At 41.2% G+C, this 25105-nt stretch overlaps 4 gene segments (V, D, J or C); all 4 read left to right on the plus strand.

Annotated features, from left to right (window-relative positions):
* The first annotated feature begins 751 nt into the window (after positions 1–751).
* Positions 752–1289, plus strand: LOC101538061 (immunoglobulin lambda variable 2-8-like). The segment is given in 2 exon segments: positions 752–797; positions 913–1289. Coding segments are annotated over 2 exon segments (423 nt in total).
* Positions 1290–9789: 8500 nt separating this feature from the next.
* LOC129407064 (immunoglobulin lambda variable 2-18-like) lies at positions 9790–10370 on the plus strand. The segment is given in 2 exon segments: positions 9790–9835; positions 9949–10370. Coding segments are annotated over 2 exon segments (468 nt in total).
* A 9056-nt stretch (positions 10371–19426) lies between these two features.
* On the plus strand, positions 19427–19920 carry LOC129407065 (immunoglobulin lambda variable 2-18-like). The segment is given in 2 exon segments: positions 19427–19472; positions 19586–19920. Coding segments are annotated over 2 exon segments (381 nt in total).
* Positions 19921–23455: 3535 nt separating this feature from the next.
* Positions 23456–23948, plus strand: LOC129407066 (immunoglobulin lambda variable 2-18-like). The segment is given in 2 exon segments: positions 23456–23501; positions 23614–23948. Coding segments are annotated over 2 exon segments (381 nt in total).
* The last annotated feature ends 1157 nt before the right edge of the window (positions 23949–25105 follow it).

Consider the following 25105-nt stretch of genomic DNA (forward strand, 5'->3'; position numbering starts at 1 on the left):
GATTAGGCCACGCCCCTTTCCCACAACCCGGCAGCGGAGGGGTGCTCAGGGCCTCGGAGCAGGCTGGGTCCGGAAGGGCAGGTGAGGGAGCGTCACAGACCTTTGCCGGAAGACACAATGGCGGCGGCGCTTGGGGTCGGCATGCTGGCCACTCCGCTGGCAGTCCGCAGGGGAGGGAAGCGCGGGGTGCTCAAAAGTGTGTACTTTCTAGTCCCAAAAGTAAGAGATCACCAGAGCAAGTTTTTTATTTTTTCAGAGATAGTAACTAACTTTTCAGAATGCTATAAAATAACCTGCAATACAAACTCTCAATTGAGGGAAACTGTAGTGGTGTCCCAGACTTATTTGTTCATGGAGACATTGTCACATCCCAGTACAGTATAATACACAGATATCATGAACATAGGGATTTCAGAATATTTTCAATAGCACAGAGGTAGGGCTTTCGCCTTTCAATGAGCAACGGGGTGACGGTGACAGTGATATTATTCTCTGTAAATCAGGTATAATGAAATATTTTTTAGAGAAAAATAATGTCAGAAGAATTTTTTTCTAGATGTCTCTAATATCCAGAAATTCTGAGAAATCTAAGGATAAAGGCCAGGCCAGAGAGGGGTGAGCAGAGGCAGGTGCAGGAAGCAGCTTTGCATGCAGGCCCCTCCCTTCTCTGGGGCAGGGGAGGGATAAGAGCTGGCAGAGAGCCAGGCCCAGGGTTGGGGTGTCAGCAGGCAGCACTCTGGGCATCTCCATCATGACCTGGGCTCTTCTCCTGCTCAGCCTCCTCAGTCAGGGCCCAGGTGAGGCTCAGGGAAGAGAACCTGATAACATCTGGGCTCACCCTTTTCTTCCTTTCTCAGGTTTATCCAGAACAAACCTGAACTCATCAAAGTGTGTTGGGTTTTTTTTTTTCAGGGATCTGGGCCCAGTCAGCTCTGACTCAGCCTCCCTCAGTGTCTGGGACTCCAGGACACACAGTCACCATCTCCTGTACAGGAACCAGCAATGACATTGGGGGATATAGCTATGTCTCCTGGTTCCAGCAGCAGGAGGGCACAGCCCCCAAAATGCTGATTTATAATGTCAATAAGCGGCCGTCAGGGATCCCTGATCGCTTCTCTGGCTCCAAGTCTGGCAACACAGCGACCCTGACCATCTCTGGGCTCAAGCCTGAGGACGAGGCTGATTATTACTGTGGCTCCTACAGAAGTGCTAACAAACTCACAGTGGTTCATGCTCATAGGGAAGTGAGACAAAAACCTACTCTGAGTTATCTCATCTTCCTTCCCTAATGAACTTAGATTTTCATTTGTTTACACATTTATTTTGAAATTGAATCATTATAAACTTATGATTTTTGATTTTTAAAATTATTACATTCTCCAAATTCTTTTATATTTACTCTTTTTGCTGCACTTCATATTTGATTCCAATTCTCTCTGAATTTCTATGGCATGTAGGCCTGCACAATATTAAAGTCATAAACTGGTTGAGGTAGTCTGAATATCCACCTATAACATTGGAGAGTTTTTGGATCAATTGGCAGCCCATAATTTCAGTCCTTTAGTCATGTGTTCTTATAGTTTACCTTGACACATCCATTAACATTTTTATTCCGAAATATATTTCTCCTCTTAAGTAAAGAAACTTCTTATATGCCATCAGTTCTTTCCAATATTTCTCCTCCTGAACTCTCTACATAAAGAAAATTTAAAATCAATGTCAATGCATTTGCCTTTTAGGAGTTCTTATATTCCTGTTAGGGATTCACATAGAGTATAAGTTATTGAATTTTTCTTAATGATCCCAATATATTCTAGTTCATTAATCCTGAAACCTACATAAATTAATTGTTACCGATAAATAATAGTTCCCTTTATCAAGTACAAATGATTTGTGACTTGATAAATTAATCAATGAATAAAATTAAGCACCAATTTTGGTGTTTTCATTTACAACACACAAGCAAATAGACACTTGAAATCTTTTAAATAGGACTGTCCAGAAGCAAACTGAAGCTAATTGAAATGTGAATACGATTAAGTGCTGTGGAATTTGGAAGTCCAGAAATTTCAAGGTCTGTAGACCTGGGATGAGTCAGCAGGAACCTTAAAGAAGCTATGAAGTTAGGTCATAAGCAGTCTGCCTGGCGAGCTCTGTCAAGTGGTACGACTGCAAGAGCTTGGGTAGTGGGGAACATGGCCGGCCCCCTTCCTCAAGGGAGCTCCAGATTTTAGCCACGGGAAACCAGTGTGCCTATGAATTTCAGTTGCTTGACTTGCATTTCCTCGGAGGTTTAGGTCATGAGTTTGAAGAGCAAGACTGATGAGTGAGTCAACATGACAGAAGTGTCACAGCATGCTTATATTTAAAATGGCACTGTGCGGGGCTGGAGAGATAGCACAGCGGGTAGGGCGTTTGCCTTGCACGCAGCCGACCCGGGTTCAAATCCCAGCATCCCATATGGTCCCCTGAGCACGGCCAGGGGTAATTCCTGAGTGCAGAGCCAGGAGTAACCCCTGTGCATCGCCAGGTGTGACCCAAAAAGAAAAAAAAAAAAGAAAAAAAAATAAATAAAAAATAAAATGGCACTGTGCTGTTTTTAAACTTTTTTTTTTTTTTTTTTTTTTTTTTGCGTCACACCCGGCGATGCACAGGGGTTGCTCCTGGTTCTACACTCAGGAATTACTCCTGGCGCTGCTCAGGGGACCATATGGGATGCTGGGATTCGAACCCGGGTCGACCGCGTGCAAGGCAAACGCCCTACCCGCTGTGCTATCGCTCCAGCCCCTGTTTTTAAACTTTTAAAAATGAAAAAGGCCATAAAATGGGCACTTTGTAGGAATTATCTGTTTTTCTGTTTTTTTAATTTACGTTGTCTTTTTTGGATTCTGGGGACCAAGAAAGAGGCTAGGAAAGGATTTGAAAGAAACGAGGTGGTTTTCAATTCTTTCATTTCCCTCCAAGTCTCTATGTTTCCCAACACAGAGGAAAGGAGAGGAATTAGAGGAGAGAGAGGATTTTCAGCTCAATTGTGCCTTTCCCAGTTGTGCCTTTTATCGGTCTCTGTAATGCAGTACGTGGCCACCAGGTGGAGGTAAACAGCTGGGTCGGGAAAATTCCTTGCTGTGGTTTATTCTGGGTTGGAGCAATAGCACAGCGGTTGGACGTTCACCTTTCACGACGCTGACGCATGTTCGATTCCTCTGCCCCTCTCGGAGAGCCTGTCCAGCTACCGAGAGTATCAAGCCCGCGCAGCAGAGCCTGGCAATCTACTTGTGCGTATTGGATATGCCAAAAACTGTAACAATAAGGCTCTCAATGACAGACGATACTGGTGCCCGCTCAAGCAAAATGATGAGCAACGGGATGACAGTGACAGTGGTTTATTCTGAAAAGTATGATGGACCATAGCTGCCTAAAATTCACTCTTCCTAGAAGAAATATGGGTGGGAATACTAGTTTGGTGGCTATTCTAGAGTCCAGAGACACAAAGTTGAAAACAGGAAGTTCACAACTTTTAATGTTGCTTTAAGTGTAGGAGTTTCCCTCCTAATCTACATTTGATGATCTACATATTGAGTAATAGCACAGGCATGGAGCGATGGCACAGCAGTTAGGGCGTTTGTCTTGCACGTAGCTGACCCAGGTTCAATTCCTTCATCCTTCTCAGAGAGCCTGGCAAGCTACCGAGGGTATCCTGCTGCATGGCAGAGCATGGCAAGCTACCTGTGGCGTATTCAGTATGCCAAAAACAGTAATGACAAGTCTCACAATGGAGATGTAATTGGTGCCCACTCGAGCAAATCGATGAACAATGGGGTGACAGTGCTACAGAGCTACATATTGAGTTAGTCAAATAGCTGTCCTCTCTCTGTGTGTTTCAAGGGCTCTCTACTGCATGGGATGGAAAAATGTTGGTATGAGCTCCCTACAGCTGGAGTGGAACCTGATGCTGAGAGTATTATTTAACTGGACCTTAAAGTGGTATTTTTTTAAAACATTGTTTTTGAACTTATAGTTCTCCTTTCCTTCTTTGTTGCTTTAGTAGTGGTTTGTGTGTGATGTCTAAGGGTTGTAGACACACTGACTATGGTGCTTTCACATTGAGTCGTGTTGCCTACAGGGACCACACATCAGATTTTAGAGCTCAAACACTCAGCACTGTGATCCCTGGGGCAGTATTTTTCTGGTATAAGAGTTCACATGTCTCTTAGTACTAGCATGTCCTGGGTTACAGCTGCTTGCTTTGGTGTTCACACAAACCAGGATGATGTACTGCAGAAAACGCCTTATGGTGCTGGGATGCAGGCAGCAAACTTCCAATTTGAAACAGCAGAGCTTCCAGGATCCTGTTCAGGACATGTGGTGGCACTGGGTGTCAACCAGGAAAGCTAACTCATGCCTGTCAGGTCCTTTAAGCAGTGAGCTAGTCGACAGACCCTAACTCAGGTTTAGAGCACAGGTATTAGAGAATGTGAAAATTGAAGAAAAAGAAAAGACAAAATATGAGAAATTGAAGGTAGATTTCCAACCTTTGAAAGGCTAAATAGGGGATATAATTTTATGTTGGACTTCACTGGGCAGGGTGGAGAGGAGGGTTCATATTCATATATCATTTATATAGAGAGATTTATGTATCACTCACCTATGCATTCACTAGTTCATTGAGCTGAAGGAAGCCCAGAATATTGAAACTCATCTGTGGTCTAATAAATGTACATGAAGTAAAGCAACTGAGAAGAAAGCATATCATAGGGCACAATACTCTCCATTTGGTTCCTATTACATTTGCCCACATCTCCTCCCTTGACTGCAGGGGATGACTCATGAAAGGAAATACTGGATATTTTCCCGGTTGATTAAAGTATTTTCTTTCCTGATCATTTAGTTCAGAGAAGGAATGTTCTCAGCATTCTCAGGGACACACAACTGCCATGGCATTTTATGAGAAAGCCTCTTCTTTTGTGAGAAATCCCTCTTGCTTCTTCTCCTTCTACTTGGAGGTACCTGAATGATTTCAAATAAGTAGCAGGAGCATACAGCCACACATCATTAAACCCTCTGCAAAGATCCCAACTTGGGCTCCTTTATCTACTACCTCACTTCTATTTGTGTCTTAAAATCTCTTGTGGCCACCCTGTTTAGTGTGTATACATTTAGGAATATGAGTTTTCTGATGATTTGAATTATAGAGTTATATGTTTTGCTTCTATACTGGTAGATTTACCACTTGGAAGATTACATATTTACATTACATTGCTATAAATTTTATTAAATATTATGCTATGCTTTTTCTCTATTTCAAAAATATTTCTGTATGCTTACATGTAGAGTGGATACTTTGTAGATATTATTGGATTATTCTGCTCATTTCCTTTTAATTCTTTTTGTCTTTTTGATTTGGTGGCTCTTCTTGAGTTCAGAAGCACAAAATGAAAAACATAAAGTTCAGTGCTCTTGATGTTTTTTGAAATGCAGAGTTTCACCTCATGAATATTTTATCATCACATTTTCAGTTACTCAAATAGCTCTCCTCTGAGTGTTCTTGTGGCTTTCAACTGCATAGCATAGTCATCCCATTGTTCATTGCTTTGCTCAAGTGAGCACCAGTAACGTCTCCATTGTGAAACTGTTACTCTTTCTGGCATATCGAATACACCATGGGTAGCTTGCCAGGCTGTGTCGTACCAGTGGGAGCTTGCTGCGCTCTCCGAAAGGGACAGAGGAATCAAACCTGGGTCAGCTGCATGCAAGGCAAACACCCTACCTGCTGTGCTATCACTCTAGCCCATAGAAAGTAAAAATAATGTTAGAAATCAGCTCAATTTTGCAGCTTCTATGAATTTTGGTAATGCCACTTAATGCCACTAGGGGGCAGTGAAGGCCTTTATTCTGGTACTATCATTATTATGGTTTCACTGTGTCACTGTCATCCCATCACTCATTGATTTGCTCGAGCAGGTGCCAGTAACGTCTCCATCCGTCCCTGTCACGTGCTAGTGTAGTCCAGTGGCATATTGGGAGCTCTTTGAGGGTCAGGGCAATGAGGCCCATTATTGTTACTGTTTTTGGCATATCTAGTATGCTACGAATAGCTTGCCAGGCTCTGCCATGTGTGGGGGGATACTCTCTCTATCTTGCCAGGCTCTCCCAGAGGGTTGGAGGCTTTGGGGGCAGCCTCTGATCGTCTTTACAGGTGTTCCCAGTCTACCGAATGTAAGCTTTTGGTTGACTGGCATGTTGTAACGATCTACACACTGACAAACACGCACCTGCCTGCATCTCTGGGCAGCTGGGACATCTGCAGCCTCAGGTTGATCTCCTTGAGTGTGGAGTGTGCCAGGAGGTTGTTGAGCAGCTGGCAGAGCAGGACCCTATTGAGGACGGTCTATGCCAGGTCGAATACCAGAGCCAAGTCCCAGGTCACCTGGTGGTTGTCTGATAGCACCTCGCAGTGGATGAGCCACTGCACACACTGCCGCCATATCTCAATGTCCAGTGGCGTTGTATCTCGGCCTGGCTGGGGCAGGTGGCAACGCTGCAGCCACTGCCCTGGTTTCTCCGTGTCCCGCCAATGCCATTTTGTCTAAAACTTGCAAAACAGCCCGCGATGTCCAGCAGAAATCATGCATAGAGTTCCAGCAGGGATCACACCTAGAGTTTCATGCCTGGTGTGCTGAGACTTGCGCAGTCTAAAGCGAGACGGTGAATTGGGATCAGGAGAGTGCGAGGGGCTTGGGTGGTGTTGGCACCATCATAGTTGACGATGTTTTTGAGATGTTTTCGAGATGTTTTGTTTTGTCTCAAAAACTGCTTCTCACCAAGAATGTCTTAAAGGGATGTAAGAGTGGACTGTCCTAATCTGCTGTGTTTCCTTGAATGCAACAACAAAGAAGGGAAAAAAGGAAGTTCACTGTTAGTTCAAATGTGGATGCCTCCCCTGTTTGCCTTCTGTGACCCACATTTGTAGGGATTCAAATAGTTATTCTTTGTATATTCTCAGAGTTTATATGTGAATTAAGGTGTGTATGTGTGTGTGCATGTGTGTGCTCGCATGCACGCGCGTGTGTGTGTATGTGTGTGTTAAGGGGACGCTGCAAATGGTGTTCTGACCTCACTGATACATTTAACTTGCCAATATAGTCTTCTTTTTCTTAAATGCTGTCACGTGTATTTTCCCCTCCTCTCTTTTCATTCGGTTACAGAGGTGGTTGTACAATGATGGGGGGTAGGGGGCATAGAAATACTGACTGTGATGCTTTTCCATTGAGTTGTGGTGCTCACTGGAGCTGCACATCAGGTGTCAGAGCTTCTGCCACTCAGCAACAAGTGATCCTCAGGGCTGCCCTTCCTGGCTGGAACCACATACCTCATACTGTTCATTGGGGTTTACTCCATTAGTTTTGGAGTTGACACACACATGCTTGGCTATCCTATGGAAGATGCTTGTGAAGTTGGGAGTCCACAGAGCAGAGCTGCCATAGCAATATGGCAAATTTTCCTGGATCATACTCAGCACATGTGGAGGTACCAGGGATTGAACTGGCAAGGCAGGCATTTCAAGCTCTGAATGGCACTCATGTGTTTTGGGGGTTGAGTGGGGGGGAAGACAGCTAATTTAAAAGTTCATTATGTTTCTACTTACATATTAATAACCAGAATAGTTCAGCAAACTTGAAAAAGCTATTTGAAGGTAGAGTAGAACTCCCCAAATGGCTATCATTTGGAGAGGCTAAGAATGATTCTAGAAAGCATGTAAGTGCAGTGAATTGAGCCATGCATTTTTGTGGCACTTTTATCCACAGGTTATTTCTAACTGACAGGTGGCACAGGCAAATTCTCTATAAATGAGCAAAGTTAGTGACTTACAGACTTAAGTACTGAGCAGACATTTTGGCATCCGGTAGGGTTGAGAAAATAAGAATGGTAGTTCAAGGTCGGCTAACAAAGAAGGAACCCAAGCCTTAGTTATAAGTTGCAGAAAAAGATGAGACAGTAACACTGTTTTTACTTTCTTTTTTTTATTTTTTTTCTTTCTCCCTTCCTTCCCCTCCTCCCTTCCTCCCTTCCTTCCTTCCTCCCTCCCTCCCTCCCTTCCTTCCTTCCTTCCTTCCTTCCTTCCTTCCTTCCTTCCTTCCTTCCTTCCTTCCTTCCTTCCTTCCTTCCTTCCTTCCTTCCTTCTTTCCTTCCTTCCTTTCTTCCTTTCTCTCTCTTTCTTTCTTTCTTTCTTTCTTTCTTTCTTTCTTTCTTTCTTTCTTTCTTTCTTTCTTTCTTTCTTTCTTTCTTTCTTTCTTTCTTTCTTTCTTTCTTTCTCTCTTTCTCTTCCTTCCTTCCTTCGTTCCTTCGTTCCTTCCTTCCTTCCTTCCTTCCTTCCTTCCTTCCTTTCTTTCTTTCTTTCTTTCTTTCTTTCTTTCTTTCTTTCTTTCTTTCTTTCTTTCTTTCTGAGACAGTAACATTGTTTTTAGAAGCTTATGAAAAAATAAAGAGGATGTACTATTATGTTGGTGTTTTATCTTTAGTATCCATAGTTACAGAGAACAGACTTATAAGCATATAGTATTTACTTATAGATATCTGATCACATATCTATAAATATAGTGATCTAGAAGAAAATCACCCAAGAAGGTTGAAAAAATTGCCTGTGGCCTACTCACAAATAAAGGACAAATTCGAATAAGATTCTTGGATATTATGATTGTTCATAAATACCACACTCAAGTCTGATTTTTTATGCCTCTCTGATTATTATCTCCATGTAACACCCACCATGGGATACACAACTCAGTCTTGAACCTGGCTAAATATCAAAGCAGGGTAAAATAAACTTGCAAGTTGAATAACGTAAAGGCGATTTGAAGAGAAACAGAAGCAAAACCTATTGTTGCTGGGAGGTGCCCTTATTTGTTGAAACGGCTCCCTCCCTGGTGTGTGGCTGGGTAACCCAGGAGTGACAATCAGCTTCTGAGACTCAGGACAACAGAGGCTTCAGCACAAACAAGTGTGGATGGGGTAGTGACAAGTATGTACCTGAGACACTCACCACCAACAGCCAACCATCAAGAGCAGGTGTTTACACAAAATGGTAACATAACTTTGCCAATGTTAGAGAGAACCTGAAACATGGGAGCCCATGAGAGGGCGTTTCCTGGAGTAGCACCATACTCAGGGATCACTGAGGCAGTCACATGACAACCTAAGACCCAGGAGAGTAGGAAGGTCATCAACGTGTGTGATATCATCACATTAATTTTCCTCTTCAAATCATGTATCAAAAGGTTTATATGAGAAAAATTTATATCAAGGAGAAATATTTTGTTTGATACTTGTGCTATGCAGAACTACAGAGGTGCCAGAGGTAGTCTATTGCTGGTTCAATTTCTGGCACCGGATAAGTCGTCTGGGTTTTGCCTTGGGGTGCCAGAGCACCACCATGGTGGCCCTGGTGGTCCACAGTACCATATAGTGTACTTGGCCCAAAGCACGACACAGCCGGGCATTGAACTGTCAGCCCTGTTAGCAGAGTATCACTGGTAGTCCTCCAAGTCCCCATGAATGCCAAAATAAGATAAAAAATCAAGAGAAATAAAAATGAATAATAATGATTTTTAAAGTAATGCAGAAATATCTGGAGTTCCAGGCCAGGCCAGAGAGGGGTGAGCAGAGGCAGGTGCAGGAAGCAGCTTTGCATGCAGGCCCCTCCCTTCTCTGGGGCAGGGGAGGGATAAGAGCTGGCAGAGAGCCAGGCCCAGGGTTGGGGTGTCAGCAGGCAGCACTCTGGGCATCTCCATCATGACCTGGGCTCTTCTCCTGCTCAGCCTCCTCAGCCAGGGCCCAGGTGAGGCTCTGGGAAGGGACCCGGGCACATCTGGGCTCACCCTTTGTCTCCCCTCCTCAGGTCCATCCAGAACCAGCCTGAACTCACCGGTGTTTTATCTTCTCTTTATTCAGGGATCTGGGCACAGACAGCTCTGTCTCAGCCTCCCTCAGTGTCTGGGACTCAGGGACAGACAGTCACCATCTCCTGTACAGGAACAAGCAATGACATTGGGAGATATGACTATGTCTCCTGGTTCCAGCAGCAGGAGGGCACAGCCCCCAAAATGCTGATTTATAATGTCAATAAGCGGCCGTCAGGGATCCCTGATCGCTTCTCTGGCTCCAAGTCTGGCAACACAGCGACCTTGACCATCTCTGGGCTCAAGGCTGAGGATGAGACTGATTATTACTGTATATCATATGTAAGTGGTGACACTTTCCACAGTAGCTTCTATATACAGGGAAGTGAGACAAAAACCTGTTCTCAACCTCCTCGGGCTGCCAAACTTCTGAATCCAAATTATGCTGCTTTTATCTTACTTACAAAATTTTAGTGAATGCAAAGTTTAAATAACAAAGAAATATTCAAAACTTTTTATTTTATAAATTTTTATACATTTTTCCATATTTACCATTTACTATACTCATTTCTAATTTCTCACCATATCTGTATTAAAGAATAGATTGTAGAAGTTAATTTAGTCACTTATAAAATACTTTAGAATATTTTAATTTCTTGTTTTATATATTTCAAAATACTTGTTTTATATCTTATATTTTATATTTTGTCTTTAAGATATTATATTCCTTCTACAGTTTTACTATATTCACATTTGTGCATCTGTTAGCACTATTATTCATGAACTCTTCGATGTCCCTAAAAGTAATTCCTATTTCGTTACCAGTACCTCTCAATTCCCTCCTAGCTTAAACTCACACAACAAAAATATACATTATTGGTGATTATATAAGATCTTTGCAGTCATTTCACATTAATGAAATCATTAACACATAGACCATTGTGTCGGTTTCTCTTGCTTCCTTATCAAGTTTTTTCTTTTTTTTTCATTTTTATTTTATTGAATCACCATTTGGAAAATTACAATGCTTTTAGGTTTAAGTCTCAGTTATACAATGCTGAAACAACCATCCCTTCACCAGTGCCCCTATTCCACCACCAAAAAAATTTTAAAAACACCAAAATCTCAGTATACCTCCCATTCCGCCCCCCGCCCCCCAAATGATAAATTTCACTTTACTTTCTCTTTACTTTGGTGACATTCAATATTACAACAAAAACCTCACTATTATTGTTAGGAGTTCCCCACTAGAGTCATACCTGTTGTGAAGAGATATGAGGTCTCGCGGCCACGATTGTGGCTGCGCGGTTTTGGATTTCTGTATTTTAGCAACTAAGTCCAGGGAAATTTCTTCCAGATATTGGATCATTGCAAGCTTGTAAATCTCATTGATGTCCTCATAATATGGCGGTTGCCATGCCCTTCACCCCCCAACAATGAAAAAGGCAAGAAAGAGAGGGAGAGAGAGAAAGAGAGAGAGAGAGACAGAGAGCGAGACAGAGAGAGAGAGAGAGAGAGAGAGAGAGAGAGAGGGAGAGAGAGAGAGAGAGAGAGTTCACCTCCTGGGTGAGCATGGGGCCGTGGCTTAGTTCTCAGTCTGGAGACATTCTGCATGGAGCTGCCCATACCAAAAGTAGTATAGCTGGCCTCTGGAGTCATGCTCGTGCAGCTGCGGAGATGGTTCAATATTTCCATGAAAAATTCCAATCTATGTATATTTATATAATATTATATCGAATATTGGGGTATTCATATACTAATTGAGTTTCCATTATAAATGAATTTTTCTGGTTGTTCGGAAACTCTGCAGTCTTGGAAGATAACCTAGATATATCCAAGTTCTGTAATGGAATAACTGTCATTTTTTAATTGATTTTTGTTTATTTTTATTTTGGGGCCACAGGCAGTAATGCTTGGGAATTATTCCTGGCTCTGCACTCAGCAATTATCCCTAGCAGTAGTTGGGGGACCATTTGGGATACTAGGAAACCAACCCAGGTTGGCCATGTGCAAGGCTACCCACTGTTTTATCTCTTCGATCACAAAACAGTCATTTTAAAAACGTAATAGGTATCTTGTAGCAGACTACCAGCTAAGTTGTGTCCAGTCTGCTGCATGCATTATTATCTGTAATTTATTCACTATGCCTGAAAATTACAAAGCCAGAACTTTGCTTAGCCTTGAAACTAACATGATTAGGTTACTATGGTTACCCATCTCCAATCTAGCAAACTAGTGAATCATTTGGTTGCTTTGAACTCAGTTACATTTTCTTCCTGCTATCGTGTCTCTTCTTTCCTGCCCTTTACATTCTGGGAGTGCTCAGACAAAGCTACAAGCCCTTTTCTAGGTCCTACACCAAATTTCATGCTTTAATGAATTTTTATATTTGTCTGCACCCTACAGGATCTTCAGATAGATGAGTCACCTGGGTGCGGTTTTAATTATGAGCTAGTTTTGTATATAACTCTCATTTCTTTGTACTTTTTTGGTTGTAGCAAGAAAGGGGACTGGAGCAACAGCACACCACAGTTTGTCTTGCACTCGGCTGACCCGGGTTCGATTCCTCTGCCCCTCTCAGAGATCCTGGCAAGCTACCGAGGGTATCTCGCCAGAAAGCAGAGCCTGGCAAGCTACCCGTGCCGTATTCGATATGCCAAAAAACAGTAACAAACAAGTCTCAAAATGGAGATGTTACTGGTACCCGCTCGAGCAAATTGATGAGCAACAGGATGACAGTGACAATGACAGTGACAGCCAAGATAGAGAAATTTATAAGGAATACACAGAAGGTTGCAGCCTTCTTACCATAGACTAGTATGCAAAATGGAAGTCATTTTCTCTTCTGGGAATCTGCTTTTCCCTATAGGGGCAGAATAGTAAAGAGGCTCAAGCAGTAAGGATTCTAGCAAGCATTGAAATTGGATAAATTAGCCAGAAAAAAAGGGGAATTAAACATAAAAAAAATCTAAAAAAATAAAATTATTACTTTCTTTGCCTGCATTGATCTTCTTCCTGTGACAGTTTCTGTGCAAGACCGAGTTTCAGGATAAAGAGGAACACTGTTGGGTGGGCCCAGGGAGCTCAGGGTAGAAGGACACCTAGAAACCACGGGTGAGCATATGCAGACAGGGATCATGAAATAGTCAGGAGATTTTTCATCCTGTTAAAATTTGTGGAGCATGCACAGTAGCTCTTATCTGAGAACTTGGACAGCAACTCCTACTCCTCATTCCATCCCTCTCAATCCATATAAGTATGGTCACTCCAGCTGTTTTTGTAAAGCAAATATGGTGGGGGCCACATCCGGCAATGCTCAGGGTTTACTTCTGGTTTGAGAGGTTATAGAACCAGTTGGTGCTATATAGACTCCCAGGCATCTCCAACCTAACTCATTAAGCTTGGTGGACTTCTACACTGTATCCTCATTGTGTCTCTCTGCTGTGCTCTGATGGCTGTGAATGCAATTCTGATTTTGTAGTACAAAGGTCCTAAACTTCAGTGAGAAAAGGGCTTTTGTGGGGGCAAATTTAGCAATTCACGAGGGATTGGGAGGGATGGAGGATTAGTATTTGAAATAGATTTCAAAATTAAAAAGTCTATGTGGAAGAAATACAGACAATCATCATGTCATGATCAAGTGATCTGCACATCAAATAGAACCTACACTCCTAAATATACTTTTATGTAATGGAGAGCATCAAGGTATTTAGAGCAACCTGTGTAGATCTGAAAAAAGTAATAAAATAATAGTAGTATATTTCAACACCACTCTCTCACTGCCTGATAGATAAACTACACAAGAACTCAATAAGAATATGTTTATTTATTCAAAAAATAAATACGAAAATCGGAGTGATAGTACAGCAGGTAGGGTGTTTGCCTGCGGCCGACCCGGGTTCAATCTTCGGTATCCTATATGGTCCTTCAATCATTACCTGGAGTAATTCCTGTGATAGAGTGTGGAAAGAACCCCTGAGTATCACTGGATTTGACCCAAAAAGCAGAAAAACAAATACAAAACCATGGTGCTCTCTTGCACTTGCGTTCTGTGGTCTAGCGCTGCTTTCTCCACCTGGGGTAGCCAAGGCATTGAACAGATAAAGGAGAAAATAAAGACCAGGCCGGTTGGTATCAGTAACAGTTCATTCCAATCTCTTCTGCATTCATCTCTGATCCCCGGCGCCCCATCCACCTCTCTTCTAGCCTTAGATATATCCCCAAATCATGAAGAATTGGGTAGCAGTTACACATAGGTGTGATCATACAATCAACAGATATAAAGTCCTTTTGTCAGGGGAAGCTTTTCCTAGGACAAATTCTCATCCAGCAAGATGAACTGCCTACGGGCGAATATCATCTCGGGGTGTGTTTCTCCTTTTCTTAGTCCTATAACCAATTAACCATTCATCTTAATTCTACTTCTTAATAATATGAGTCATTTTGTGTGGACACAGTAAGAAATACATTGAGCTTATAGGGTGGCTATTCTGGGGACATCGCACTATATAACTCAGTCTACAGTGCTCAGGCAAGATTAGTCTTTCCTAACCCTAAGCAGGGTCCTAATCCTGTTGGTAATCTTTGGATCATGACAGAATTTGTCCATGACAATGCTGCTAACTTATAGTAAGTTATGGTGCTTGGCCTGGCCCATTTCGATGTCAGGGTAGCTCACAGCTTGCCCTGGGTCCATCCAATTCCTTGTTGGGATCCTGCTTTTTGATATGTTAGGAACTATGGGCAACTGAGGCTTAAGTCAAGAAAACAGATGTCCAGGAGAGAATATTATTCAGAATCAATTAACTCCCAAGTTACAAAAGCACAGCATTAATTATATTCCTGTGTCTATACAAAAAAGGACATTGCTCTAAAGTAACTATGCAAAGGACATAAGGAGAAGAGAAAAGCAATATTTCACTTACAAATACAAAGCCAGAGTTCTTAAAGGATCTGACTTTATAAGTCAACAGTCTGATTAGGTGATAAAGGTGATGGATGAGTTGGGGAAGCAGAGCAGAGAGAAGAGGTTACAGATAAGCACAGAGGAATGGGAGTACCTCAGGAGCACTGTGATGGGTGTAACCCAATACACCTAAACTCCCTGTGGCAAAGGTGTAAGGACATACCAATGTTAAGCCTAAAATGTCTAGTGCTATATTCCAATAAACTGAGGAATGGGAATATCTCAGGAGCATTGTGATGGGTATAAGCAAATAAACCCAAGGCCCCTGCAGCCTGTGAGAAAGCACAAACCAATGTTAAGCCTAAAAGGTTTAGAGCTTTATTCCAACAAGAAAACAGTGGTCTTAAAGATATGAATTGAGAGGACAGGTGTAGCAGATCTTTCTAGAGCTCTTCACCCCTCCCCCACTCCCGATAGTTCAAGTACACATTCTTCCCAAATAAACATTACACATTCTCCAAGATGTTTGCACATTTTGAGACACAACATCTGACTCCATAAATTCAAGAAAATAAGAGTTAAATCAATTATGTTCTCAGACCATGTTGCTTTGAAAGTGAAAGCAATCACAAACTGAAACTGATATGGAGAGAGACTCAAATAGTTAGATTTAAAATTTACTACTGAACAATCTAGGGAAAGTAGTTTTAAACAGGATATAAAGGAGGCCAAAAGATTCCTCTAACCTTGTGCTTGCTGCTCCACAGTCCCAGGAGAGGCCTGCCTCACTCTGATAATACTGGACCCATCTAGAACAGGAGGCAGAGTTCCAACAGGAGGAAGAGCCCTCTCTCGCGGTGGGTCCCAGCAGCCTCCACACTGAACCTTCATCACTTTAAAGGTCTACATCACAATACCTGAATTGTTGGCCACTTGTGTGATTGTGCAATAGTTCAACTCAACAAACTATATCTGTTCACAGTTTTTCTTCCTGTCATTCTTTGAGATTGGGCAGAAAAGATGGAAAGCAGTTGCCAGCTGTATCTTTTAGTATCTTCCAGAGTGGGTGGGGAGGGGTGGTTCTAGCAGCAGGGTGTAAATACTACAAAGACTCATCCTGACCATAAGCACAGGAGAAAACCAATGGGAAAACACGTAGAACCCATCCAGCTCAATGAAGAAAACACAATATCACTGAAGCCATGAACAACAGCAGTAAATCCTCAGACAGTGTCTTCAGTGAAGTTATGATGAGGATGTTCAGTAAGTTCAAAGAAGCAATAGCACAGGTAGTCAGCAAAGCAAAAGGAAGTATAAAACTTGAAATGAGAAAACAATTACAGTCAGAAATCACAGAAAACAGGAACATTGTAGATGATATTAAAAATAAAGTCGATAGAAGCTCTGAGCATCAGAATAACAGAAGCTGAACAGAAGATTAAGGAGGTCCTAGACCAGAATCGAGAAACCACTAGAAAGCAGCAGAAGGTGGAAAATACCCTGAGAAGAAATGAACAGCCTACCAGAGAACTATGGGATGTGTTCAAAAAGGACAACATAAAAATCATTGATTTCTCTTGAGAACAGGCAGATAAATGTGCAAAAGAAAAACAAGTTAAAAAAATTGATGAGAATTTCTCAGAATTGATGATTACTGGCACCAAGATCCAAAAGGCTGCTGGGATCCCAGTGAAAATAGGCCCAATCAGGTAAACTCCAAGACATATTGTACCCAAAGACAAAATCCAAATATAGAGAAAGAAGACTGAAGAAGATAAAAAAAATTTTATTCAAGGTAAAGACCATTAAATGAACAGCAGATCTACAAATGAGGTTTTATGAGTCAAATGAACATTGAAGGATATAGTGCAGAAACTCAATGAAATAAACATCTCATCAAGAATCCTCTACCTGGCTAGATTATCATTCAGATTTGAAGGAATTATATAGAACTTCATGGACAGACAACAGCTTAGGGAACTAGAAGCCTTGAAACATGTTTTGGAGGAAGTGTTTAAAAAGCTCCTATCAGGGGCAGGAGAAACTTCCCATCATGTGGAATTGAGTATGGCGCTGACTATCGGTTCATCGGGTTGTCCTTCACTAGATCAATAAAGGTTCAAAACATACAAACTCATCATAAATTGACTTTTACTAGTTTCATTTCTGATACTTCTACCCACCGTTTCTTGGTTTTATTGGACCTATTATATGAAATACATTTGTTATATGCAACCAAGTGGCTGGGATGGAACCTGGGGATATTGGTGCAGAGAGGGGACATTAGAGGTGAGAGTGGTGTTGGAGCACTGTATATCTGAAACAAATCTATTATGAGCAACTTTCCCAAACAATGTGTCAATCAACATTCCTAGGGGAGAAAGAAAAAGAATAGTTTCCAAACAATGACCTGGGAGGGGCCCTGGTGGAAGGAAGATTCCTGGAAGCAATAATGAAGATGACAAATACCAGAATATAAGGGATGCGACAAAAACTGTGTTAAAAGATAAGTTTATAGTAAGGAAAGCACTCATCAAGAGTCAAGAAAGGGCCCAAATAAATAATCTATCTTCATCAGGAGTGATTCTTGATTGTAGAGCCAGAAATAATGCATGGCATGAGCACCAAATGAAAAGAGGAAGAGGAGGACAAGAAGGAGGAGGAGGAGGGAAAAGAGGAGGATGTGCAGGAGAATGAGGAGGAGACATTGGTGGTGGGAAATGTACATTGATGAATGCACAGGTGTTGAAATATTATATGACTGAAACCCAAACATGAACAACTTTGTAATTGTGTATCTCATTGTGATTCAAGTAATTTTTTTTTAATTTTGAAAAAGTGAATGATGGTTAAAAAAAAATACTGAGCATCACCAGGTGTGATTTCAAAACAAAACAAAAAAAAAAGTAGAAAACCAAAGACAAGGAGTTAGGAGAAAACAAGGAGACGAAAGATGAGAAGTTCAGAGGATGTTAGAAAGTAAAAAAAGTGGTAGAAATCAACTTAATTCTGCCGCATTATGAATTTTAGTTATAGCATTAGGTGACTCCAGGGGGCAGTGAGGACCTGTATTTGGTACCATCTTTTACTGTGGTTTACAGCAAATCAACTTGAAAGTCTCAAGAACTGCCTCTCACTAAGTTAGTCTAAAAGAAGGGAAGTAAGGGTGCCCTGTTCCAAATCTGCTGTCTTTCTTTGAGTACAGCAACACAGAAGGGAAAACCAGAAATTCAGTGTTGTTTTCTGTTAGTTCAATGTGGCTACCTCCCCTGTTTGCCTTGTGTGCCCCACCTTTATAGGGATTCGAATAGTTGTTGTTTGTAAGTTCTTGAAGTTTATATCTGAATTAAGGGGTGTGTGTGTGGTGGGGTGGGGGAATGGTTTTCTGATCTCACTGATAATTTTAACTTGACATTGCAGTCTTCTTTTTCTTAAATGCTGTCAAGTGTATCTTCCCCTCGTTACCCTTATTTGATATTACAGAGGTGGTTGTACAAGGATGGGGGATGTGGGGTATAGAAAAACTGACTGTGATGCTTTTCCATTGAGTTCTGGTGTTCACTGGAGCTGCACATCACGTGGTAGAAATTCCCCCACTCAGCACCAAGTGTTTCTCAAGGCTGCCCTTCCTAGCCTGGCACAGCACATCTTGTACTGTTCATTGGGGTTGTACTCCATTAAGTTTGGAGTTGACAAACACATTTTTGGCCTTGTTACAGCTGGGGTGTTTTGCGGAGTTGGGAATCTACACAGCAGAGGATAACTTGGGAGTGACAATCTGCTTCTGAGAATCAGCAAAACAGCTGCTTCAACACGAAAAAGCATGGTTGGGGCAGTGAAAAGGACGGGACGTACCTGAGAGACTCAATACTGGCAGCCAACCATCAAAAGCAGGTATTTACTCGAAAGGGTAACCTAACTTTGTCAATGTTAGAGATAACCTGAAACATGGGCACCCATAAGAGGGCATTTCCTGGAGTGACACGGTATTGAGTGATCATTGAGGCAGTCACATTACAGGCAAAGACCCAGAAGATTAGGAAGGTCATGAATATATGTGACGTCAGCACATTTATTTTTCTCTCCAAATATGGTATCAAAGTGTTTCTATGAGAAAAATTTATATCAAGGAGAATTAACTTGTTTTATAGCTATGCTCTGTAGAAATACAGAGGTGCCAGAGGCAGTCAATTGCTGGTTCAATCTCTGGCACCAGATCAGTTTCCTAGGTTTGTCCTTGAGGTGCCAGAGCACCACCATGATGACTTTGGTGGTCCACAGCACCATACAGTGTACTTGGACCACAGCAGACACAGCCTGGCATTGAACTAACTGCCAGCCCTGTTAGGAGAATATCACTGGGAGGGGCCTTCATGCCTCATTGAATGCCAAAATTAGATAAAAAAGTAAAGAGAAATAAAACTAAATAGTAATGATTTTTTAAAGTAATGCAGAAACATCTGGAGCCCAAGGCCAGGCCAGAGAGGGGTGAGCAGAGGCAGGTGCAGGAAGCAGCTTTGCATGCAGGCCCCTCCCTTCTCTGGGGCAGGGGAGGGATAAGAGCTGGCAGAGAGCCAGGCCCAGGGTTGGGGTGTCAGCAGGCAGCACTCTGGGCATCTCCATCATGACCTGGGCTCTTCTCCTGCTCAGCCTCCTCAGTCAGGGCCCAGGTGAGGCTCAGGAAAGGGAACCTGATAACATCTGGGCTCACCCTTTTCTTCCTTCCTCAGGTTTATCTAGAACCAACCTGAACTCATCAAAGTGTGTTGGGTTTTTTTTTCAGGGATCTGGGCCCAATCTGCTCTGACTCAGCCTCCCTCAGTGTCTGGGACTCCGGGACAGACAGTCACCATCTCCTGTAAAGGAACCAGCGATGACATCGGGAGATATGACCGTGTCTCCTGGTACCAGCAACAGGAGGGCACAGTCCCCAAAACGCTGATTTATGATGTCAACACTCGGCCATCCGGGATCCCTGATCGATTCTCTGGCTCCAAGTCTGGCAACACAGCGACCCTGACCATCTCTGGGCTCAGGCCTGAGGATGAGGCTAATTACTATTGTGGCTCGTACAGAAATGGTATCAACACACAGTGGTTCATGCTCATAGGGAAGTGAGACAAAAACCTGCTCTGAGTTATCTCATCCTCCTTCCCTAATGAACTTAGATTTTCACTTGTTTACATATTTATTTTGAAACTGAATTATTACAAACTTTTGATTTTTGATTTTTAAATTTATAACGTTCTCCAAATTTTTTAATATTTAGTCTTTTAGCTGCACTTTATATTGGATTCCAATTCTCTCTGAATTTGTATGGTATGCAGGCATGCACAATAATAAAGTCATAAACTCTTTGAGGTAATCTGTATATCCACCTATACAGTTGGAGAGTTTTTGGATGAATTGACATTCCATAATTTTAGCCCTTTAGACATGTGTTTTTATAGTCTTACCTTGAAACATCCATTAACACTTTTATTTCATAACATATTTCTCCTCTTAAATAAAGAAACTTCCTATATACCATCAGTTCTTTCCAATATTTCTCCTCCTTAACTCTACATAAAAAAATTTTAAATCCATGTCAACACATTTGCCTTGTTTCAGAAGTTCATATATTCCTGTTAGGGATTCATATAGTGTGTTAATTATTTAATTTTTCTTAGTGATGTCAATATGGTCTAGTTCATTCATGCTGAAACCTACATCAATACCTTACTAAACAATAGTTCATTTTATGACTATAATTTATTTGTCACTTGATAAATTATTCAATGAATAAAATTAATCACCGATTTCTGGAGTTTTCATTCACAACATACAAGTAAATTGACACTTGAAATCTTTTAAATAGGACTATCCAGAAGCAAACTGAAGTAAATTGAAATGTGAACACGACTAAGTGCTGCAGAATTTGGAGGTCCAGAAACTTCAGGGTCTGTAGACCTGGGATGAGAGTCCAGGAACTTTAGTGAATCCATGGAGTTAGGTCATAAGCAGTTGGCATGGCTCCAGCAGTGTTGAGTGCTGAGACTGCAGAAATTTCAATAGCAGGGACCGTGGCCTGCCCCATTCTCAGGGAGACCGGGATTTTAACCACAGGAAACCAGTGTGTCTATAAATTTCAATTGCTTGACTTGCATTTCCACAGAGGTTTAGGTTGTGAATTTGAAGAGTAAGACTGGTGGGTGAGTCAACATGACAGAGCTTGTCACTGTATGTTTATATTTGAAATGGCACTTCTGTAATAAAACTTCAAAAAATAAACAAAAGAAAAAAGAAAAAGAAGGCCAAAACTTTGTAGAAATCATGCGTTTTTCTTTCAATTTACTCTGTCTTTTCTTGATTCTTAGGACCAGAGAAAGAAATTAGGAAAGGACTAGAAAGAAACGAGGTGGTTTTCAATTCTTTCATTTCCATCCAAGTCTCTAGGTTTCCCAACATGGAGGAAAAGGGAGGGATTGGAAGAGAGGATTTAAAGCTCAAGTGTGCCTTTCCCAGTTGTACCTTTTATCAGTCTTTGTAATGCAGTATGTGGCCACCAGGTGGAGGTAAACAGCAGGGTCGGAAAAAGTCATTGCTGTGGTTTATTCAGAAAAGTATGATGTACCATAGCTGCCTAACCGTCACTCTTCCTAGAAGAAATATGGATGGAAGTACTAGTTTGGTGGCTATTCTTGAGTCCAGAGGCACAAAGTGGGAAACAGGAAGTTCACAACTTTTGATGTTCTTTAAATGCTGGGGTTTCCCTCCTAATCTACCTTTTATGATCCACATATTGAGTTAGTCAAATAGCTGTCTTCTCTCTGTGTGCTGCAGGGCTCTCAGCTGCGTAGGATGGAGAAATATTGGTGTGAGCTCCCTACAGCTGGAGTGGAATCCGATGCTGAGTATACTAAATAACTTGACCTTAAAGTGGTATTTTTTTAAAACAATGTTTTTGAACTTTTAATTCTCCTTTCCTGAAAAAAATTCAAAGAAAAGGAGAAAAATGTAAGAAATTGAAAGTAGTTTTCCAAGCCATTTCCTGTCCCTCTCCCACCATTTTATTTAAATATTGTGGTTAACGAAGTTGATAAAAAGGCATCCAATATTTGTTTTTAGAGGCAGTCAATATTGCAACACCAATCCCACCACCACTGTCACCTTTCCTCTACAATTGACTCTATTTTCCCAAACAGCCTTCAATCATGCCCCATAGGAGGCGCACAATAATTTATTTTATGTTGCTTTTCACTACTAAATGAAGAATGGAAAAGTCAAGGAACACTTCTGTATAGGAAAATTTGTGAAAATTTTATATCACCATTGGTATAGTAAGTCCTTGTCTGAGGGTTTACTAAGCAGTTTTTACAGTTAAGTCTTCTGTGCAATTTTTGTTAGTTCAGATTGTTAGAAATGTTTGTTTGAGAGTTATTGTCTTTACATTACACTACCTTACAGTCTGGTGTGCTATGACTGGGATATTTTCCAAGCTTTTGGCAGGAATAACGGTGAGACATAATCTTAGGTTGATATTTCCAATATAGGTTGGAGAGTGGAATTATAGTAACATATCATTTATATAGAGAGACTGATGTATAATATCCCTATATATTTATTGGTCCACTGACTTAAAGGAAGCCCAACAATGTTGAAACCATTTTAGTATTATAACATATAGTATTATATATTTTACTGTATTCACTATATACTATTTAGTATTATATATATCATATATACTATATTGTCCATAGTATTATTATCACTATATAAGGTAAAATATAATAAAATATTGATTAATACAAATTTATAAGAAGTACCTCAGTATGTATATCTACAAAGGTACAAAACAGAGTTTTTCCTTCTCTCTTTTTCTCTTACTACTGTCATTTAAATGCCAAAATGCAGTACACAATTTACTGTCTTGACTGTTGTTGAATGAGAGTTGGAGAGAGGAAATTGATATTGACAAGTTCAAGAATGCAAAGGCAACATTGGGAGACACAAATGGGAGTATCACTCCTTGTGTTTTTCTGTATTGATTTTTATTGCTCAGACTTCCTCAATTTAGAGCATCCCTATGATGAGTAGGTGAGTGTTCCAGTTGTCTAGCTGCCTGAGTAATACAATACTGTACATATTCAAGCACAAACAAGTGTGGCAGGAAGCAATATAAAGTTTGTACTTTGTAGTCTTAAAAGTAAGAGATCACCAGAGCAAGTTTTTAATTTTTTCAGAGATAGTAACTAACTTTCCGTATGCTGTAAAGAAACCTGTAATATGAACTCTCAATTGAGGGAATCTGCAGTGGTGCCCCACACTTATTTGTTCATGGAGACATTGTCACGTCGCATTACAGTATAAAACACAGAGTTCATGAACACGAGGGATTTCAGCACATATATTATTCTCTGTAAATCAGGTATATAGAAATATTTTTTCTGAGAAGAATAATGTCAGAAGAATTTTTTAGATGTCTCTAATATTAAGAAATTCTGAGAAATTTAAGGTTCAAGGCCAGGCCAGAGAGGGGTGAGCAGAGGCAGGTGCAGGAAGCAGCTTTGCATGCAGGCCCCTCCCTTCTCTGGGGCAGGGGAGGGATAAGAGCTGGCAGAGAGCCAGGCCCAGGGTTGGGGTGTCAGCAGGCAGCACTCTGGGCATCTCCATCATGACCTGGGCTCTTCTCCTGCTCAGCTTCTTCAGTCAGGGCCCAGGTGAGGCTCTGAGAAGGGACCCAGAGAACATCTGGGCTCACCCTTTTCTTCCTTCCTCAGGTTTATCCAGAACCAACCTGAACTTATCAGAGTGTGTTGGGTTTTTTTTCAGGGATTTGGGCCCAGTTTGCTCTGATTCAGCCTCCTTCAGTGTCTGGGACTCAGGGACAGACAGTCACCATCTCCCGTACAGGAACCAGCGATGACATTGGGGCATATAACCTTGTCTCCTGGTACCAGCAGCAGGAGGGCACAGCTCCCAAAATGCTGATTTATGTTGTCAACACTCGGCCATCCGGAATCCCTGAGCGCTTCTCTGGCTCCAAATCTGGCAACACAGCGACCCTGACCATCTCTGGGCTCAAGCCTGAGGACGAGGCTGATTATTACTGTTGCTCAGGCAGAACTGGTGGCCTGGCACAATGGTTCATGCTCATAGGGAAGTGAGACAAAAACCTGCTTTCAGTCAGCTCTTCATCCTTCCCTAATGAACTTAGATTTTCATTTGTTTACATATTTATTTTGAAATTGAATGGTTATAAACTTATGACTTTTGTTTTTTTAAAATTATAACGTTCTTCAAATTCTTTTATATTTAGTCTTTTAGCTGCACTTTATATTTGTTTCTAATTCTCTCTGATTTATGGTATGCAGGCATGCACAATAATAAAGTCATAAACTCTTTGAGGTAATCTGTATATCCCCCTATAGAGTGGACAGTTTTTGGAAAGAATTGGAAGCCCATAATTTCAGTCCTTTATGACATGTGTTCTTCATGGTGACTCAATAAAAAAATGGAAAGATAAAAAATAAAAAAGAAAAATATTTTTATTATTAAAAAAAGACATGTGTTCTTATAGTCTTAGCTTAACACATCCATGAACATTTTATTCCATAATATATTTCTCCTCTTAATGAAACTTCCTATATACCATCAGCTCTTTCCAATATTTCTCCTCCTCAACTCTCTACATAAAACAAATTTTAAATCCATGTTAATGCATTTGTCTTGTTTTAGGAGTTTATATGTTCCTGTTGGGGATTCATATTGCATATTAATTATTTAATTTCTCTTAGTGATGTCAATATGTTCTCGTTCATTCATCCTGAATCCTAAATAAATCCCTTGCTACAGATAAATAATAGTTCCTTTTATGACTATAATTCATTTGTCACTTGATAATTAATAAATAAAATTAAGCACCAACATCTAGTGTTTTCAATCACAACATACAAGCAAATAGACACTTGAAATCTTCTCAATAGGACTATCCAGAAGCAAACTGAAGTAGATTGAAATGTGAACACGACTAAGTGCCTTGGAATTTGGAGGCCCAGAAACTTCAGGTTCTGTAGATCTGGGATGAGTCTGCAGGAACCTTAGTGAATCCATGGAGTTAGGTCCTAAGCAGTCAGCATGGCTCCAGCAGTGTCCAGTGGTGCGACTGCAAGAGCTTCGGTAGCAGGGACCATGGCCTGTCTCCATCCTCATGGAGCCCCGGAGTTTAAACACGGGAGACCAGTGTGTCTATGGATTTTAGTTGCTTAACTTGTATTTCCTCAGAGGTTTAATTTGTGAACTTAATGAGCAAGACTGTTGGGTG

This window comes from Sorex araneus, chromosome 9, assembly GCF_027595985.1.
Source record: "Sorex araneus isolate mSorAra2 chromosome 9, mSorAra2.pri, whole genome shotgun sequence".
Lineage (NCBI taxonomy): Eukaryota > Metazoa > Chordata > Mammalia > Eulipotyphla > Soricidae > Sorex > Sorex araneus.